The 18,874-nt window shown below is 40.7% G+C and overlaps 2 protein-coding genes across 2 annotated transcripts; both read left to right on the top strand.

The window, feature by feature from the left end:
* The first annotated feature begins 513 nt into the window (after positions 1-513).
* On the top strand, positions 514-5,586 carry LOC126407802 (extracellular calcium-sensing receptor-like). The gene is made up of 9 exons (XM_050073025.1): positions 514-638; positions 726-1,020; positions 1,170-1,256; positions 1,520-1,789; positions 2,274-2,480; positions 3,548-3,823; positions 4,148-4,372; positions 4,478-4,601; positions 4,679-5,586. The coding sequence occupies exons 1-9, from the start codon at positions 529-531 to the stop codon at positions 5,584-5,586; spliced, it is 2,502 nt and encodes an 833-aa protein (XP_049928982.1). The 5' UTR covers positions 514-528.
* A 3,985-nt stretch (positions 5,587-9,571) lies between these two features.
* Positions 9,572-15,997, top strand: LOC126407792 (extracellular calcium-sensing receptor-like). The gene is made up of 9 exons (XM_050072998.1): positions 9,572-9,696; positions 9,784-10,078; positions 10,228-10,314; positions 10,598-10,867; positions 11,367-11,573; positions 13,934-14,209; positions 14,563-14,787; positions 14,886-15,009; positions 15,087-15,997. Exons 1-9 carry the CDS (start codon positions 9,587-9,589, stop codon positions 15,995-15,997), a joined length of 2,505 nt encoding a protein of 834 aa, XP_049928955.1. The 5' UTR covers positions 9,572-9,586.
* The last annotated feature ends 2,877 nt before the right edge of the window (positions 15,998-18,874 follow it).

Below are 18,874 nucleotides of genomic sequence, written 5' to 3' on the forward strand. Positions count from 1 at the left end.
CCAACCATAATCAAGTGTTTTTTGTGCCAAAGCATAACCAGTCATAACCACAGTTCTATTATATCCTCTAGACAATGATGTACAATTGTAACATCTCTGTGGTTTGCAAAATTATACGATGTTATTTTTTTATTTAATTCAGTTTATTTGTTTAATTATTTATTTTTATTTTATTTTATTTTATTTTGGAGAGGGTTGCTAAAATGACCTTGGGGAGACATTCTTAAAGGTACACAAATTAATTCTGCCTCAATTCAAAGTTGATCTAAAATTAATTATATATTAGGCCCTGCCCCTGCTAATGCTTATGTTCTGATGGGTGGTGTGCAACATTAAATAAGTCAATAAAAGGAGTTGACACCAGGTCAGAGAGAGGTAAACAGGAGGACAGTCATGTCTGCATTTTTAGATATCAACTTGTTCTTGCTCATGTACCTCATGTTGTTGTATGCCTACTTTTCCTCTGCCATGATCTCTCCTCTTTATTCCACCTCCTGCCAGTTACTGGGACAATTTCATCTAAATGGGATGCACAAGGCTGGAGATATGGTTCTGGGTGGGCTGTTTCAGGTCCACTTCTTTTCTGTCTTTCCTGACCTGTCTTTTACCTCAGAGCCACAACAGCCTACCTGCAACAGGTGAGTCTGACAGGTCAAAATCTGTATTTGTGCATGTACATGTCAGAACAGTTGTTGAATTTTCCAACAGTGGTATTGTTGTGTTAGTTTTGATGTTCTAGGATTCAGGCGGGCCCAGACCATGGCCTTTGCTATTGATGAGATCAACAGAAACTCCAACCTGCTGCCTAATGTGACTCTGGGATACAGTCTTTATGACAACTGCGTCAAACTAGGAATTGCATTCCGTGCGGCGTTGTCATTAGCCAGTGGTCGAGAGGAGCAGTTTATGTTGGACAAGACCTGTGCAGGAAACCCTCCAGTCCTAGGAATTGTGGGTGATTCTTCCTCTACACGTTCTATTGCCATCTCCTCTGTCTTAGGTTTGTACAGAGTACCTATGGTAAGTTTAATACCATAATTCTTTTGGATCATTCTGATTTAATTTCACATTTAATGTAATTTGTAAACATGAACTAATCAAACTTGAAAAGTTGAAGGAGTCAGTAAAGGCTTTGAATGTTTTTAGGATGTACAGTCTGTCTTTCACAGGTGAGTCATTTTGCCACATGTTCGTGCCTGAGTGACCGGCAGAAGTTTCCATCCTTTTTTAGGACGATTCCAAGTGATGCTTTCCAGGTGACCATCTATCAGCAAAATACAAATGCATTTGAAACAGCATGTCCAATTAAACGTTCTTCAGAAATAATATTTCTGGAATGCAACTAATACTGTATTTGTTTTGTGTAAAATCTGTCACATTCTTTGAGCTGTTTGGTCTCAGCTAACAAAACTGAAAGACAATAATTAAACATGATCCACTATGAAACCTGTTTAGCAGCTTCTCTACTAAAAGATTTTTCCAATCTGTGCACAAATCCATCCACTCTGTATTTACTCAGGTGCGTGCTATGATTCAGATTCTCAGGCGCTTTGGCTGGACTTGGGCAGGTCTGCTGATCAGTGATGATGATTATGGACTCCATGCTGCCCGATCCTTCCAATCTGACCTAGCTCAGTCTGGTGGAGGCTGTCTGGCCTACTTAGAGGTTTTGCCCTGGGGCAATGATCCAGCTGAACTAAGGAGGATTGTGGAGGTCATGAGGAAGTCTACAGCTCGTGTGGTCATTGTGTTTGCACATGAAAGTCACATGATCAACCTCATGAAAGAGGTTAGCCTAAATCATTGTCCTGTTACAAATAGTTTGAAAAAAGTACTCCTCTTATATGTTAAAAACACTGCAGGGTTTTTGAGTGAGATCACTAACTCAGACAAATTCACTGACCTGCTGTTATGATGACACACGCATCACTTCACTCATAATACTGTGTAAAACACGACTACTTAAAATTACAACTCAATTGCAACCCTTATATATATATATTTTACATATGTTTTAATGGTCAAACAAATAGATTTAGGTTCCAATAAAAAATTGCCCTATTTGAATAAATCACACCTCTTATTTGTTAAAAGCACTGCAGGGTTTTTGAGTGACTAACTTAGCCAAATTTCACTGACTTCCAGTTATGATGACATGCATCACTTTGCTCATCATACTGTGTAAAACACAGGACTGCACCAGTTTATGAACTGAGTAAGACAAGATATCAACCCTGTCATGACAATATGAATTTATGTAATACAATGCACAGGTGGTGAGGCAGAACGTGACAGGCCTGCAGTGGATGGCCAGTGAAGCCTGGACTGCAGCTACTGTGCTTCAGACTCCTCAGCTCATGCCGTACCTGGGTGGCACTCTGGGCATTGCTATCCGTCAAGGACACATACCAGGGTTCAGGGACTTTGTGCTACAAATACGTCCTGAACTACAACACAACAACAGCTATGAAAATTACCTGGTGGGAGTTGATCCTTACTAATTAATCTTGTATTTATAAGTTTAAGATTTGTGAGTACAAATGAAATGCAGGAATTTGGCGATCTGCGTGCGGGTTCCAGGTCAACAGGAGTTGCAATGTTGCGACAAGGATGGTGTGTCTTCGTTGTTCCTTCGTTGTAGAGTCTGTTAATATAAACACATCCAACATGCCAATACATATTTGACAGTGTCCCCCAGATGTGCCTATCACTGAAATGATTATGTCTGGGTGTTTTAAATGTTTTTATATAGCAAAGGTAGAGCTAATTGAAACAGTCATTTCACAGCATAGTGTGGTGCCCATTCAAAATGTATCTGTTCAGAATGTGCTTGGCCTCTGGCAAACCTGCTAGGATAGTTGGCCAGTTAGACTTAAGATATGTGAAGGATATACATGGATTGCTTATGTGGGTGAAGATGTGTTTGACTCAGTACACAGAACCCTGAAGCTTAGCCCACACTGCTGCAAACAGCACTGTTAACTAGTTTATTGAAAATTTACTTTGAGATTATAGGCCCATTTTATTGTTGAGTGCACCACAAAGAATTCCATTATGAGGCAAAAAATTAATGATTCTGAAATCTTGAAATATTGAATATGTCATGGGTCAAAATTCCACCAAAATTGAAATGATACGTCCTTGGGTTGTCAGCAATCCACCCTAAGAAATCTGAATCACATTTAAACAGACATACAGAGAGTCTTTGCTCATAAGTAAGATAACAAATGCTTTTAACTTTTATGGCCTATTGTGACCTGTTGTCTTCTGGGAAAGTGTTCAGTGTTTAAACAATAACAGAAGTGTTAGTAATATTCCTCATTTCTATAATGAAAATTATTTCCCAAAATTGTCAGTGGGCAAAATGGTTTAGTCCCCAGCAAGAAGATTGTGTCTGTGTCTTGACACACTCCAGTTAAAAAAAAACAATTAGCATTTAGTTGTTTTTTTTCCCTAACCAAACCCACACCGAACCATGACCAGGGTATGAATGAAGAAAACTGTGACTTCTGTCTAATGTAACACCCCTATTTTTAATATATTTCAGGTAAATCAGTTTTGGGAACACACATTTCAGTGTAAATTTGCACCACCTCAAGCAGGTTGGGTGGAAGCTGGGGGATCTCTATGCACTGGACAGGAAGATCTAGAGAATGTGGACACTGAATTGTTGGACACTTCAGACCTCAGGCCAGAGTATAACGTGTACAAGGCTGTGTATGCCCTGGCATATGCTCTTGATGACATGCTGCAGTGTGAGCCAGGCAGAGGACCTTTCAGTGGGCACAGCTGTGGCAGTTTGCAAAGACTGGAGCCATGGCAGGTGTGATATTATTTTACATTCCCACCACACCACCCTACCATTCAAAAATCCTATAAGATTATCAATCATAAACTGCATAGCAGATAGTTGAAAGGATTTTCCCTGCAACTGGGTGACAGTATTGTATAGTGTTGTAAGGTCACAGACAACAGTATCTTGGTACTGGGAACACAATAATGTTAGTGATGTGATTTCACTATAAAATAATGTGTAGTATGCAGTTTGATTATTGAATACTGGATTCCACTGTGTTCGTGATGGATAATCATAATAAAACTGTTATCATTTCTGGTCTTCCTCTATCTCTTATTCTGATATCCATAGCTTGTGTATTACTTGGAAAAGGTCAACTTCACTACAGCATTTGGTGATCAAGTGTCATTTGATGAGAATGGTGATGCCTTACCAATATATGATGTCATGAACTGGTTGTGGCTCCCTGATAGACGAACTAAAGTTCAGAATGTAGGTGAGGTTAAAGAGTCAGCCAAAGGTGAAGAACTCACACTTGATGAAGACAAAATCTTCTGGAACTTTGAATCCAAACAGGTTACGTCTGATTTTTTCAGTCACCTATTTCATGTCTCGTGGATAACTTATTATAGCAGTGTCATAGAAGAGTAGAATAACACATATTGATTTTTCCTTCTACAGCCACCCCAGTCAGTGTGCAGTGAGAGCTGTCCTCCAGGTACCCGCATGGCCAGAAAGAAGGGGGAACCTGAGTGCTGTTTTGACTGCATCCCTTGTTCTGAGGGAAAGATCAGCAATATGACTGGTTGGTATTCAGTTTAAAAAATGCAGTCTGAATGAATAATATAACCATGTATCTAATCACTTTCCCTATTTTCACAGACTCCATGGAATGCAGTTGTCCAGAGGATTTCTGGTCCAGCCCTCAACGTGACCACTGTGTTTCTAAGAAAACTGAGTTCCTCTCCTACTACGAGCCTCTGGGTATCTGCCTGACAACTGCCTCATTGTTGGGCACATTTATATGTGTTATTGTTCTAGGAATCTTTATCCATCATCGTGGCACCCCTATAGTGCGGGCCAACAATTCAGAACTGAGTTTCCAGCTATTGCTGTCTCTTAAATTATGTTTCCTTTGCTCACTGCTCTTTATTGGACGTCCCAGGCTGTGGACATGCCAACTGAGACATGCAGCATTTGGGATCAGCTTTGTGCTTTGTATATCATGCATCCTGGTGAAAACCATGGTGGTTCTGGCTGTGTTCAAGGCCTCCAAGCCAGGAGGTGAAGCTCTTCTGAAGTGGTTTGGTCTTTTGCAGCAGAGAGGAACAGTTCTGGTTCTTACTTCTATTCAGGGAGCAATCTGCACTGCTTGGCTTGTCTCTTCCTCACCAGCTCCTCATAAAAACACTCAATACCACAATGACAAGATAGTTTATGAGTGTGTAGTTGGGTCCACAGTTGGTTTTGCAGTGTTACTGGGCTATATTGGCTTACTGGCCATCCTCAGCTTCCTGTTAGCATTCCTGGCAAGGAATCTTCCAGATACTTTCAATGAGGCCAAACTCATCACTTTCAGCATGCTGATCTTCTGTGCAGTGTGGGTGGCCTTTGTCCCTGCTTATGTCAGTTCACCAGGCAAATATGCAGATGTAGTTGAGGTATTTGCCATCCTGGCCTCAAGTTTTGGCCTCTTGGTGTCACTGTTTGGGCCTAAATGTTACATCATCCTGTTGAGACCAGAGAGGAACACAAAGAAAGCAATCATGGGTCGTGGCATTGAGTCATAAAACTTGCATTTAGTTTCATAAGACAGAATTAATCAGCTTTCTCTGTACAGTACAGAAACACAGGCAGAAATCAAGTTTATAGTCATATCAATGTTAAGGTATTGAGAGAGAATAGCTAATGACAATATCCTATTTTTCCCCCCTAGAATGCAGTTAATAGTACAAAGAAATTGTACTTAAAAATGCCATTATTGCTTTTGTGACTTTTCATGGTGTAAGTTAATGTAAAATCTAAATAAACTTTATTATGCTTTATTTACTTTCTCAAAATAAATATCACAGACTACTTGGGTTACTCTGTCGTAATTATATAAATTCAGTTTATTTACATTTCTATGTTTCCCCCAAATTCAAAAAGCTATTCTTTACAAGAGGCAATGCAAAGCAGCATAGCAACCTTGTGTTTATTTTCACATTTCAGATTATAACAAATTAATCAAATCCATGGGTTTTATTGTTAAAGGGAACCTGTTTATTAATTCGGTAACAGTTAATATAGCATACATTTCCAAACCCTCTCACCAACTGCAATATCACATGGCAAAATTGAAAACACACAGCCGGTAAAGAACCTCACTCTGCCTATGTGATATGTTGTGTCCGTGTCTCGTGATTTCAGCCAATAGAAGGGTGAGCTCTGCACCATAGAACAGGAGCTACAATGTGTAATTTTTGCTTTATTTATCACCAGCTTTGCTGTCGCTACAAGCATAAAAAGGCTCGAGTAATTTTGTCTTTTTAATGTTAACAATATGATATGATATCAGTTGTTAGGATTATTATCCATGACATAGAATGAAGGTTATGATATTATAACCCTAGTTCTATTAGCACAGGTGGAGCCCTTTACTGGACTCTCTACAGTGGGTGGAGCCCGATGAACACTCTGTCGTGAAATAACATCAACCCAGCCACACTGATCCTGACCAGCGAAAGGTTCATCACCATAGCGTGCCTACCTTTTCTTCCTAGAAGCTGAGCACCTCAGCCAACGCAGGTGGTAAGCAACCTAGCTTGCAGGGGTTGAAAGACAAGTAATAGTCACCCTGCACACCATATTTCCAGGGTCATTAAGGACCACAGATACATGTTGATGTATAACGCCTAGAGGGGGGTCAGGTGCAACAGAGCCGACATACACTCAACCCTTTTCACCAGTTCTGTGTCGTTCCAGTTAGCACAGACCCTGAAAAGGCACCCGACATGTCAGAGAGATAAAACCATGTAAACGGGCAGGGCGTAGACCATTACGTTGCCATATATATGTCCTTGAAACGCAAACTGCTGAACAAGGCCACAGACACTGCCGCACCATGTGTGGAGTTCATGCGGCCCACCTGTCTGTAGGCTTTGTAGATGCACTCACAAGCCATCTCGCAAGGTGTTCCTTGGTTAGGGCTTTAACAGCCATGCCACTCCACTCCCCATAAAGAGACAGGAAAGGTTGCAGTGAAACTTCACGTTCACCAGCGCTGCCCCCAGAAATGTTTCATAAGGGGTGGCCAGATGTGGTCACTGATAATCTTGGGCTGGCACATCCAAACCAATAGCCATAATGCTATTCAAAGTGTATTGTAGAGGTGTACAGAGGTGTCACTGCTGTTTCTGTACAACCAACAAAATCATCTGTATCTGTCTCTGTATTTGTATTCCAACAGAAGCCTGAAAGTAGGTGTGATTAAGGGTGAAAGTCTAAATAAAGTATGCCTGTATTTTCTAACCTGTATTTATTGGTAGTTAAATTGTTCTGCCTTCTATCTGATTTTGTATTAATTGTTACAATTATTTTCTAAAGTTTGCATTGAATCACACTAGTTTGAAATGTATGCCATATTTGTGTTATCACATGCTGTCAGTCTCATTTTCATTAGTAATTTTTTCAACATCACATTTGTATCATAAGTTTCCTTATTGTTTGGTTTTTGGGTATGAATTACAACATATTTACTCCTGGGTCCATTCACATCAGTAACTGAGTGAAATGGAGTAATAATGGATGCAATATTCTGCTGTATTTCAGGTAAGGGGGAATAGAGATAAGTAAGGTCATTCTGCCTTGAAAAGTATTTGCCTGCACTCATTAAGCAATTGAGGTAAATGAGTGTCTGCACTCTTTGACATTTGTGTCTGTATCATAGAAATAGTACCAACAATAACCAAATATGACATTGCAAATTGAACAGAATAAGGTCTAATGGGGAAATCTGTCCAGCACACTTTTCTGCAGAACTGATATTATCTAATACCTGCCAAGTTACTATGGGGACCATCCAGATACAAAAACTCTCCATCAAACATACACAGTGCAAGGGATGTTGTGTTATTTCACCAAATGTCTTGGTATGCTGCTACCATCTAGTGGACATACCCAGGCCTGATTTGAGCATTTAGTGAGTTCAATTTGGTATGTTTGTCACACAACCTTTGGGTTATACACAGTATAAAGTAACTCCTCTGATACACATACTGTATGTATTAAACTGCAAAGTGATCAAGAACTTGTTTCCCTTTGCATATTCCTTACAACAAGGGAAGTCGATGTTTTACTGGAAGGTTAAACAGTCTTTCTACTTTATCTGCAATATAATATACATAGCCTATCAAAGTCCAGTTATAATAAACACATAATACGACATAACTATTGTGCAAATTTCAGTAGATCATTAATCACAGTGGTCATCCCAGCCCAGTCGCTAGAAGAAAATGTTGGCATTGTAAGTTTCTGCAAACCAGGGATACATTACAATTGTCATTGGAAGGTGGGGGTGGTGGTGGATGGTGAGACACCTAGGTGAGACAACTGCCAAATGGCCGATCAATACATACCACTGTTTAAGACCGACAAACGATTACACCAGTTGTTTTTTGGCGAGACACTGCTGCGTTTCCAGAGGTGATTGTGGCACCAAAACTGTGTATTTTAGGCCAAAACAATAGACCATAAAAAAATAATCAACGAAGCCAAAGTGACATCACCCATTGTTTTGTGGACTCACCTTTGGAAGCCTTGAGTTGGTCACTTTGGCCTTTGTCATCTTGGATTTTTGGAGCCAGAAGTGACCGTATTTGAACAAGAGGGTGGAGCTGTGGAGGAGAGAAGATTGGATTTCACTCATAGTCTGTGGTGACACCTTGCAGACGACTTGTCACTCACAGAGGCCATGCCCTTAATTTTGTAAACCTTAAATCCTTAACAACATTTAAATGGGTGAGTTATATCAAAATGTACCCTCAGTACAAGTGTCATAAATAGATGAATGGGCTATGGACCAAAACCGTTTTTTGTACCAGGCTGTTTATTTTTCCTGTAAAGTTGGGCATTTTAGCATGGGTGGCCATAGGAACAGACAATCTCTTGGAGCCAGCCTCTAGTGACCATTCCAGGAATTGCAGTTTTTAAGCACTTGCATGTTGGCTTCATTTTTCAGCTCCGGATGATGCTGCTTGGTCAAACCAGGATCTTTCCCCAACCATAATCAAGTGTTTTTTGTGCCAAAGCATAACCAGTCATAACCACAGTTCTATTATATCCTCTAGACAATGATGTACAATTGTAACATCTCTGTGGTTTGCAAAATTATACGATGTTATTTTTTTATTTAATTCAGTTTATTTGTTTAATTATTTATTTTTATTTTATTTTATTTTATTTTATTTTGGAGAGGGTTGCTAAAATGACCTTGGGGAGACATTCTTAAAAGGTACACAAATTAATTCTGCCTCAATTCAAAGTTGATCTAAAATTAATTATATATTAGGCCCTGCCCCTGCTAATGCTTATGTACTGATGGGTGGTGTGCAACATTAAATAAGTCAATAAAAGGAGCTGACACCAGGTCAGAGAGGGGTAAACAGGAGGACAGTCATGTCTGCATTTTTAGATATCAACTTGTTCTTGCTCATGTACCTCATGTTGTTGTATGCCTACTTTTCCTCTGCCATGATCTCTCCTCTTTATTCCACCTCCTGCCAGTTACTGGGACAATTTCATCTAAATGGGATGCACAAGGCTGGAGATGTGATTCTGGGTGGGCTGTTTCAGGTCCACTTCTTTTCTGTCTTTCCTGACTTGTCTTTTACCTCAAAGCCACAACACCCAACCTGCCACAGGTCAGTCTGTCAGGTCAAAATCTGTATTTGTGCATGTACATGTCAGAACAGTTGTTGTATTTTCCAACAGTGGTATTTTTCTATTAGTTTTGATGTTCTAGGATTCAGGCAAGCCCAGACCATGGCCTTTGCTATTGATGAGATCAACAGAAACTCCAACCTGCTGCCTAATGTGATTCTGGGTTATAGTCTTTATGACAACTGCGTCAAACTAGGAATTGCATTCCGTGCAGCGTTGTCATTAGCCAGTGGTCGAGAGGAGCAGTTTATGTTGGACAAGACATGTGCAGGAAACCCTCCAGTCCAAGGAATTGTGGGTGATTCTTCCTCTACACGTTCTATTGCCATCTCCTCTGTCTTAGGTTTGTACAGAGTACCTATGGTAAGTTTTCCACCATAATTCTTTTGGATCATTTTGATTTAATTTCAAATTTAATGTCATTTGTAAACATGAACTAATCAAACTTGAAAAGTTGAAGGAGTCAATAAAGGCTTTGAATGTTTTTAGGATGTACAGTCTGTCTTTCACAGGTGAGTTATTTTGCCACATGTTCGTGCCTGAGTGACCGGCAGAAGTTTCCATCCTTTTTTAGGACAATCCCAAGCGATGCTTTCCAGGTGACCATCTATCAGCAAAATACAAATGCATTTGAAACAGCATGTGCAGTTAAACGTTCTTCAGAAATAATATTTCTGGAATGCAACTAATACTGTATTTGTTTTGTGTAAAATCTGTCACATTCTTTGAGCTGTTTGGTCTCAGCTAACAAAACTGAAAGACAATAATTAAACATGATCCATTGTGGAACCTGTTTAGCAGCTTCTCTACTAAAAGATTATTTTTTATTATTTTAAAAGATTCCAGCCTGTGCACTAATCCCTCCACTCTGTATTTACTCAGGTGCGTGCTATGATTCAGATTCTCAGGCGCTTTGGCTGGACTTGGGCAGGTCTGCTGGTCAGTGATGATGATTATGGACTCCATGCTGCCCGATCCTTCCAATCTGACCTGGCTCAGTCTGGTGGAGGCTGTCTGGCCTACTTAGAGGTTTTGCCCTGGGGCAATGATCCAGCTGAACTAAGGAGGATTGTGGAGGTTATGAGGAAGTCTACAGCTCGTGTAGTCATTGTGTTTGCACATCAAAGTCACATGATCAACCTCATGAAAGAGGTTAGCCTAAATCATTGTCCTGTTACAAATAGATTTATTTGAATAAAGTACTCCTCTTATATGTTAAAGACACTGCAGGGTTTTTGAGTGAGATCACTAACTCACAAATTCACTGACCTGCTGTTATGATGACACACACATCACTTCGCTCATAATACTGTGTAAAACACGACTGTTGTACAACTCAATTGCAACCCTTATATATATATATATTTTATATATGTTTTAATGGTCAAACAAATAGATTTAGGTTCCAATAAAAAATTGTCCTATTTGAATAAATCACACATCTTATTTGTTAAAGGCACTGCAGGGTTTTTGAGTGACTAACTTAGACAAATTTCACTAACATCCAGTTATGATGACATGCATCACTTTGCTCATCATACTGTGTAAAACAAAGGACTGCACCAGTTTATGAATTGAGTAAGACAAGATATCAACCATGTTATGACAATATGAATTTATGTTTTGTTTTTTTTAACATTACAATACACAGGTGGTGAGGCAGAATGTGACAGGCCTGCAGTGGATGGCCAGTGAAGCCTGGACTGCAGCTACTGTGCTTCAGACTCCTCAGCTTATGCCGTACCTGGGTGGCACTCTGGGCATTGCTATCCGTCGAGGACACATACCAGGGTTCAGGGACTTTGTGCTACAAATACGTCCTGACCTTCAACACAACAACAGCTATGAAAATAACCTGGTGGGAGTTGATCCTTACTAATTAATCTTGTATTTATAAGTTTAAAATTTGTGAGCACAAATGAAATGCATGAATTTGGCGACCCGCGTGCAGGTTCCAGGTCAACAGGAGTTGTGTAATGTTGAGACAAGGATGGTGTGTCTTCGTTGTTCCATCGTTGTAGAGTCTGTTAATATAAACACATCCAACATGCTAATACATATTTGACAGTGTCCCCCAGATGTGCCTATCACTGAAATGATTATGTTTGGGTGTTTTAAAGGGCCAGTGTGTAATATTTGGCATGGTTTATTGTCAAATCTGAATCTGAATCTGAATATTCTACCCATTAATATGTTTATATAAGTGTATAATCGCTATAAAATAAAATTCGTTTGGTTTTCGTAGCCTTATAATTATGCTTTTATATATATATATATATATGTATAGCAAGGGCCTTGCTTTAGAGAGGTCGCTATCTTGCGCCGCCATGTATGTACGGCAGACCGAGCGGACAATCCAGCCAGCCAGAGAACGCGTTTCGCGTGTATAAATAAACCAACGAAGACAGCGGAAGGAAGGAAGAAGGAGGAGGAAACAGCAGAGAGTGTTAGTAGTTCGTCGATAGAGAGTAGTGAAAAGTTTTTTTAGTTATAAAGTTTGCGAATGGACCACACTTACCACGCAACAGGAGAGAATGAACCCGAACCATCATCTGCGAGGAAAAGAAGACGCAACTTCACTCCTTGTGATGCACTCTCTGCGGCGCTTTTCCTCCTGATAATATATCTCCCCAACGATGGTAGCACCGAATCCCATTCTGTGCAGCAAAATGGGAGCCGAGGATTCAGCCTCTCTTCTCGCCCGCTCAGTGTACTCCGGCTCTCATCTGTATGCTCCGGCTCAAACAGGTATGGCTCTGGATCTGTGTCCGCTACAAGAAACTCTTCAAAATCGCGCTCAAAGTCGTCCATTGCAGCTACTATAGTCCAGAGATATTGCTAGGCTAAATAAACAGCTGAGCTCTGTTTACCGGCTACGCTGTCAGTCAGTGTGCGGGCTGGAGATTGGTGGAGCAGAGAGGGGAGGGGGTCCCCACTCGGTATTGTAAACGAGTATGTGTGTATGAAGTGTGTGTGTGTTACGCCAGAAGAGTCAGAATTTGGGACGGAGTCTTTTACACCCTGGAGTGTTACCGGAGTTTTTGGAGTGCTCAAATAAACTGGCCTTTTTCCTGAACACTACTCTGGTCTCCTGCTCGAGAGGGATTCATTACAATATCGTAACATGGCTTAGATTTCTAAATAAACATTTACCTCGTCGCTAGATAGACCTACTCCTGAAAAACTCGTGTCTGCGCAAGGCTTTTTGTCCCTACGAGGCCACCATCATTTACCCGACGGGAGGGGTGAGCGAGTGAGCCCTGCAATCTAGAATTTGACCACTGATGTCACTGTTTTCAACCCATTATACACACTGGCCCTTTAAATGTTTTTATATAGCAAAGGTAGAACTAATTGAAACAGTCTTCCTAATATACAAGTTTTATTCTATTTTAGTGTATGTAGTTTTGAATTTTCAATTTCACAGCATAGTGCGGTGCCCATTCAAAATGCATCTGTTCAGAATGGGCTGATTGCTTGACCTCTGGCAAACCTGCTAGGATAGTTGGCCAGTTAGATTTAAGATATGTGAAGGATAAACATGCATTGCTTATGTGGGTGAAGATGTGTTTGACTCAGTACACAGAACCCTGAAGCTTAGCCCACACTGCTGCAAACAGCACTGTTAACTAGTTTATTGAAATGTTACTTTGAGATTATAGGCTCTTCTTATTGTTGAGTGCACCACAAAGAATTCCATTATGAGGCAAAAAATTATTGATTCTTAAATCTTGAAATATTGAACATGTCATGGGTCAAAATTCCACCAAAATTGAAATGATACCTCCTTGGGTTGTCAGCAATCCACCCAGATGAACAGTTCCTAAGAAATTTGAATCACATTTAAACAGACATACAGAGAGTCTTTGCTCATAAGTAAGATAATAAATGCTTTTGACTCTTATGGCCTATTGTGACCTGTTGTCTTCTGGGAAAGTGTTCAGTGTTTAAACAATGTGGGACAGAAGTGTTAGTAATACTCCTCATTTCTATAATGAAAATTATTTCCCAAAATTGTCAGTGGGCAAAATGCTTTTGTCTCCAGCAAGAAGATTGTGTCTCTGCCTTGACACACTTCAGTTAAAAAAAAAATTAAAAAATAGCATTTAGTTGTTGTTTTTTTCCCTAACCAAACCCACACTGAACCATGACCAGGGTATGAATGAAGAAACTGTGACTTCTGTCTAATGTTACACCCCTATTTTTAATATATTTCAGGTAAATCAGTTTTGGGAACACACATTTCAGTGTAAATTTGCACCACCTCAAGCAGGTTGGGTGGAAGCTGGGGGATCACTATGCACTGGACAGGAAGATTTAGAGAATGCGGACACTGAATTATTGGACACTTCAAACCTCAGGCCAGAGTACAACGTGTACAAGGCTGTGTATGCCCTGGCATATGCTCTTGATGACATGCTGCAGTGTGAGCCTGGGAGAGGACCTTTCAGTGGGCACAGCTGTGGCAGTTTGCAAAGACTGGAGCCATGGCAGGTGGGATATCATTTTACACCCCCATCATCACCACCACCACCCTACCATTCATCTGTCTAAATGCTATGAGATTATTAATCGTAAACTGCATAGCAGATAGTTGAAAGGATTTTACCTACCACTGGGTGACAGCATTGTATAGTGTTATAAGGTCTGAGATAAGACAATGTCTTGGTACTGGGAACACAATATTGTTAGTGATGTGATTTCACTATTAAATAAATAATTTGTATGAATTGTTAATATCTTCATAGGTGTAGTATGCAGTTTGATTATTGAATACTGGATTCAACTGTGTTCATGGTGGTCATAAAATAATTGTCTTCCTCTGTCTCTTATTCTGATATCCATAGCTTGTGTATTACTTGGAAAAGGTCAACTTAACTACAGCATTTGGTGATCAAGTGTCATTTGATGAGAATGGTGATGCCTTACCAATATATGATGTCATGAACTGGTTGTGGCTCCCTGATAGACGAACTAAAGTTCAGAATGTAGGTGAGGTGAAAGAGTCAGCCAAAGGTGAAGAACTCACACTTGATGAAGACAAAATCTTCTGGAACTTTGAATCCAAACAGGTTACTTCGGATTTTCAGTCACCTATTCTGTGTCCCATAACTCATAATAGCATTGTAAAGTGGAGTGCAGTAACACATATTTATTTTTCCTTCTACAGCCTCCCCGGTCAGTGTGCAGTGAGAGCTGTCCTCCAGGTACCCGCATGGCCAGAAAGAAGGGAGAACCTGAGTGCTGTTTTGACTGCATCCCCTGTTCTGAGGGAAAGATCAGCAATTCAACTGGTTGGTATTCAGTTTAAAAATTGCAGTCTGAATGAATAATATAACCATGTATCTAATCACTTTCACTATTTTCACAGACTCCATGGAATGCACCAGTTGTCCAGAGGATTTCTGGTCCAGCCCTCAACGTGACCACTGTGTTTCTAAGAAAACTGAGTTCCTCTCCTACTACGAGCCTCTGGGTATCTGTTTGACAACTGCATCATTGTTGGGCACATTTATATGTGTTATTGTTCTAGGAATCTTTATCTGTCATCATGGCACCCCTATAGTACGTGCAAACAATTCAGAACTTAGTTTCCAGCTATTGCTGTCTCTTAAATTATGTTTCCTTTGCTCACTGCTCTTTATTGGACGTCCCAGGCTGTGGACATGCCAACTGAGACATGCAGCATTTGGGATCAGCTTTGTGCTTTGTATATCATGCATCCTGGTGAAAACCATGGTGGTTCTGGCTGTGTTCAAGGCCTCCAAGCCAGGAGGTGGAGCTCTTCTGAAGTGGTTTGGTCTTATGCAGCAGAGAGGAACAGTTCTGGTTCTTACTTCTATTCAGGCAGCAATCTGCACTGCTTGGATTGTCTCTTCCTCACCAGCCCCTCATAAAAACACTCAATACCACAATGACAAGATAGTTTATGAGTGTGTAGTTGGGTCCACAATTGGTTTTGCAGTGTTACTGGGCTATATTGGCTTACTGGCCATCCTCAGTTTTCTGTTAGCATTCCTGGCAAGGAATCTTCCAGATACTTTCAATGAGGCCAAACTCATCACTTTCAGTATGCTGATCTTCTGTGCAGTGTGGGTGGCTTTTGTCCCTGCTTATGTCAGTTCACCAGGCAAATATGCAGATGTAGTTGAGGTATTTGCCATCCTGGCTTCAGGTTTTGGCCTTTTGGTGTCACTGTTTGGACCCAAATGTCACATTATCCTGTTGAGGCCAGAGAGGAACACAAAGAAAGCAATCATGAGTCGTGGCATTGAGTCATAAAAACTGCACTTAGTTTCATTAGACAGACTTGATCTATTTTCTTTATGCAGTACAGAAATACAGGCAGAAAACAGGCTGATAGTAATAGCAATGTTAAGTTATTGAGAAACAATAGCTGGGGACAGATAACTTGGATAATATGAGTGAGAATACTTTACACACACATTACGACTCTACTCTTATGACCAACATACATGAGACACAGGTGTTGTGCGACACATCAGCGGGGGCATGGCTGCAGGAAACCATGTATCAACTGAAGCTGCAACACTGAACATGGAAGCCAAGCTTGATTGCGCAGGCACTGCACTGCTTAACTCTATTTTTGTGTGGATGGTCTATTTTTCCCCAATCTGTGCGCAGCTTCACAGCCCTCAAACAGTCAAAAACGACATAGATCTGTGCAAAGAACCAAGACAATCTGCTTAAAAATGATAAATAATTAATACGTTATTGTACCAGAGGCACTGCAAAGCAGCAGAGCAACCTTGTGTGTGTTTTTACATTTCACATTAAATAAATCAATCCAACCTGTTCTTAAAGCAATTCAGTTAATTAATTCGGTAACAGTTTACATAGCTTTCCAAAGTTTCCAAACCCTCCATAACTAACTGTAATATCACTTGGCAAAACTCAAAACACACACAGTGAAGATGGCAGCAACCACATGAGATGGAGTCTGTGGAGCAGGTTAAAGCTATAGTGCGTAACTTCTGTTGCCTCCAAGCGGATAATGGGTTATTACAACTAATAAGCCAGCGGCGCTTCCATGTACACAGAGTAACACTCGCCCCACACCATGTACACAGAGTAACACTTGCCAGTCGCCACACACCGTACACAGAGTAACACTTGCCTTTGTGGTAGAATCCACTTCTGAACCGTGTCTCGGCTGCTTCTCCACCATGTTGCTTTCTCTTTCTACCTACCTACCTCTTGCTATGACACTCTCCGCTCTTCCTCCCCCTCCCTTCTTGTTGTGAGGAAGCATATAAGGAGAGTACCCAGACCACAGTGGGAGGTTCCCTGCCCGCCTGCCTGTAAACTTGGGAGATGCACTCACAAAGCCATCTTGCAAGGCATTCTTGGATAGGGCCACGCAATCACCAAAGCACACAAACAGCTGTTGAATATGTCTGGGGGGCTGTGCATTGCACTGATCAAACTCTCCATGTTTTTGTGAACAAAGTAGTGATTTGGTCTGAGAGAAGCCCCACTGCGCTTCAGTGGCCAAAATTCTGGAATATATGACAATGCAGTGGTCAAATATTAAACAGAAAGAAATTATACCTGTTTGAGATGTTGTATTCATTGTTACAATTGTTTTCTAAAGTCTGCATGGAGTTACACTCAAAATTTAGAAAGTTTGGTTTGAAGTGTCTGCCATATTTGTGATTTGACATGCTGTCAGTCTAGTTTTTATTAGTAATTTAATTCAACAAGCTATCACATTTGTATTATGAGTTTGTTTATTGTTTGGTTTTCAGATATGAATTGCAACATATTTACTCCTGAGACACGTCACAAAGGATTAATCCCATCAGTAAAATGAAATGGACTTCTAATGAATGCAATATTCTGCTGTATTTCAGGTAAGGGGGAATAGAGATGAAAAGTATTTGCCTGCACTCATTAGGCATTGAGGTAAAAAAGTAATTAATAATCCCATCAGTCATTATAGGTACCGCCAAAAAAAGTTTCAGTTTTAAGGCTCTAAAAATGTTGCTGAATGATGCATCAAAGCATTTAAGGTAAATATTAAAATAATAAGAGTCTGAATGAAATTTGTGCTGTGTCACATGTGTTGGGATTCACAGGACCACAGATTATTTGCCATTTGGTAAAATCTAAACTGGACATTTAAAGGCTTCCTTCTCTGCATACTCTTTGTTCTCCAAACAAAGACAGCTATTTGATGCCCATCTCCAGGAGGTCTCACCTCACACCTCAGTGAGACACAAGTCTCACAACTTGTGGACAGGACTTTTACAGGGACATGTGACTCTGTGATGTCACAGGCATCTGTAGAAGGTCTGCTCACCTCAGACAAATCTCGCTCTTGCTCGGGAACTACGGAGCAGCCCACACCTCTTTCCTGCTGGGCCTGGAACAGCCCAGATGCTCAGGCCCTTGCTCCTTGCCCTGAACCATCAAAGGTGGGGCTAATTGCTAACAGACTCTCTTTTTCCTGGACCATGACTTGCCCACTCTCAAGGCTGAGGCAAACCTGAACCAGAGAAGTTACACTTGCAAGCACAAGGTTTGCAACTTGCTTTCCAGCAACAAGGAACTAAGTGAGTTAGCACCCAGCGTCTAACTCACAAGGACACAGCAAAGACTGCAGCTGGAACCACAGCTCTTCCCAGCCTTCTTCTGCCGGCTAACAAAGCAGTACACCATCAAGTGACTCTTTCTCCCATCCACTCAAGGATCGGTAAAGTAACAACTGGGCATAGCTTTATCACAGCTTTACAGGCTAAGCAAGACTGTTTAACTTGTATGTGATTTAACCCTATGGGCCCGAACGACGCATTGTGTGTCCAAATTCACACCTGTTCTTCTCTATTGATTTTCTCCGCGACCATGCGTCATAGCGAGAAGCCACGCATATCACGTGAAACAAATTGTAGCTTTCCGACAAGACCAAGCACTTGTCGGTAGTCCAATATTTTCATAGCGAAAAAAATGATAAAGTTGCACTAAAATGATGAATAACAGAGCTTTCATACAGCTCTGCACACACATTACTGTTGGATGGATTACTCGCGAATGCAGGCTCGCACAGAAATGCCACGCATATCACATGAAAGCACAGGAGCAGAGCTTTCCAGTGATGCCACACACATCATTGTACTGTCATCCCATCATGCTATAAAT

This window comes from Epinephelus moara, chromosome 2 (assembly GCF_006386435.1).
Source record: "Epinephelus moara isolate mb chromosome 2, YSFRI_EMoa_1.0, whole genome shotgun sequence".
In the NCBI taxonomy this organism is placed as follows: Eukaryota; Metazoa; Chordata; class Actinopteri; order Perciformes; family Serranidae; genus Epinephelus; species Epinephelus moara.

What these genes read in the sequence shown, in the direction of transcription:
- LOC126407802 (XM_050073025.1), top strand. Translation starts at nt 529, where the DNA reads ATGCACAAGGCTGGAGATATGGTTCTGGGTGGGCTGTTTCAGGTCCAC. An exon ending in GGAACTTTGAATCCAAACAG is followed by an intron (nt 4,373 to 4,477) that starts GTTACGTCTGAT and finishes TTCCTTCTACAG; the next exon opens with CCACCCCAGTCAGTGTGCAG. An exon ending in AAAGATCAGCAATATGACTG is followed by an intron (nt 4,602 to 4,678) that starts GTTGGTATTCAG and finishes CTATTTTCACAG; the next exon opens with ACTCCATGGAATGCAGTTGT.
- LOC126407792 (XM_050072998.1), top strand. Translation starts at nt 9,587, where the DNA reads ATGCACAAGGCTGGAGATGTGATTCTGGGTGGGCTGTTTCAGGTCCAC. An exon ending in GTTTGTACAGAGTACCTATG is followed by an intron (nt 10,079 to 10,227) that starts GTAAGTTTTCCA and finishes TGTCTTTCACAG; the next exon opens with GTGAGTTATTTTGCCACATG. An exon ending in AAAGATCAGCAATTCAACTG is followed by an intron (nt 15,010 to 15,086) that starts GTTGGTATTCAG and finishes CTATTTTCACAG; the next exon opens with ACTCCATGGAATGCACCAGT.